The following is a 1,452-nucleotide window of genomic DNA, read 5'->3' on the forward strand; positions in this document are numbered from 1 at the left end:
TAGAGTTTTAAAAAAGTCAATCTGCATTGAAAAGTTAAGTCTTTTATTTAACTTTCCTCAGTAAAGTCCTAGGAAACATTAGTAGAGTTTGTAGCTTCCTATAGTTTTAGTTACAATATATTTTCTGACCGAAATAGGCAATTGGGGGGGGAAAGGCATAGCTGGGAAATTCCTCTAGTAAAGACTTAGGCATTAAGCATAGCTCTGGTGAAATCAGAAGTGCCTAAACAGCAACTTCCTTTGTGAGACGGGCAATGTGTCTGCTGCAGTTTTAGCTAAGCTCAGTCTTGGCCAGTGTCTGGCACTGGTGGACTTGGCTTTGATGCTCCAGCTCATCCTGGCCCTGGCCAGGGTCTGTTCATGGCTGAGGAAGTAGAAAGTCTCCACCACAAACTCCTCCAGGTGGGTTTAGCCCCTTTCCCCACCATACTGGGGGGCTGATGGGGTCCCTGTGAGCCACCTGCCTCCACAGAGCCCCATGTGGAGCAGGTGTGGGAGAAGGGGCCAGCACTTCTGGGCCAGACCTGACCAGCCCTCCCGTCCCCCAACCTGCACGTGAGGCTCTCCTTGTGTCTCCTGCAGGTATGTCCCGCCTCATCGAGCTCTGCAGGTCCCCGTCAGAGAGGAATAGCAGCGATGCTGTGCTTGTGGCCTGCCTGGNGAGCTCTGCAGGTCCCCGTCAGAGAGGAATAGCAGCGATGCTGTGCTTGTGGCCTGCCTGGTGAGTTATCTTTCCCCAGCTTTTCCTCTTGCTTTTGAAATTGCACACCAGGGGCTGGGAGGACTGGCTGTGTCACAGTTGGCTTGGGTAAGCCATAAAACCTCTCTGGGCTTCAGCTTTTCTCTTTTAGAATGGGATAATTGTAATACTGTTTTTCCTTAATCCATAAAACTGTGATGACAATTATACGAGGTCATATGTGTGAAAGAGAGGGGCTGAGAAACTCCCCCTGTATCCTATCATAACACATTTAGTAACCGCAAACCTTTGAGGTTCTGGGGAATCTTAACAGTGGATCAAAACCAGAGTGGGAGGCTGGCAGAATGCCAGGTGGTGGTATTGATGTCAGGTGCCTGCGGAACATGAGAGCTAGGACATGGATGTCTCCAGTCTATTCTAGAGTGGTCATTGTGAGTCCACTCACCCCTGGAGAGAGCCCCCCTGTGCATTCTTCCAGCAGTGTAGCTCCCTCCTCCTCTATGGGATAGGACTGGAGGGAATGACAGGACAGAGAGGATTATCCAGCCAGCCACCAGGATCTTCACCTCAGACCCAAGCAAGTACGTCCTGGAAGGTCCCTACCCAACTTCTCGAGGCTAGGGTCCACCATGAATGAAATAACCAACAGTACCAGGCAGGGAATGTGTGCTGTGTCTGTATCCTCCTCCCAACTGGGGCTGTAACGTAACCCAAAGCAGAGTAGCTTCCACTTGGAAGCATCGAGTAGCAGG

At 50.7% G+C, this 1,452-nt stretch overlaps 1 protein-coding gene across 1 annotated transcript in view; it reads left to right on the forward strand.

Annotated features, from left to right (window-relative positions):
• The window catches only part of INSC (inscuteable homolog (Drosophila)), a 145,550-nt gene that overhangs the window by 136,092 nt on the left and 8,006 nt on the right, over window positions 1-1,452 (forward strand). Inside the window, exons 12-13 of the mRNA XM_008574984.1 lie at window positions 583-610; window positions 673-721. Of these exons, the coding sequence (XP_008573206.1) occupies window positions 583-610; window positions 673-721 (77 nt within the window). The remainder of the gene's footprint in view (window positions 1-582; window positions 611-672; window positions 722-1,452) is intronic.

Source organism: Galeopterus variegatus, unplaced genomic scaffold, assembly GCF_000696425.1.
Source record: "Galeopterus variegatus unplaced genomic scaffold, G_variegatus-3.0.2 Scaffold1124, whole genome shotgun sequence".
Lineage (NCBI taxonomy): Eukaryota > Metazoa > Chordata > Mammalia > Dermoptera > Cynocephalidae > Galeopterus > Galeopterus variegatus.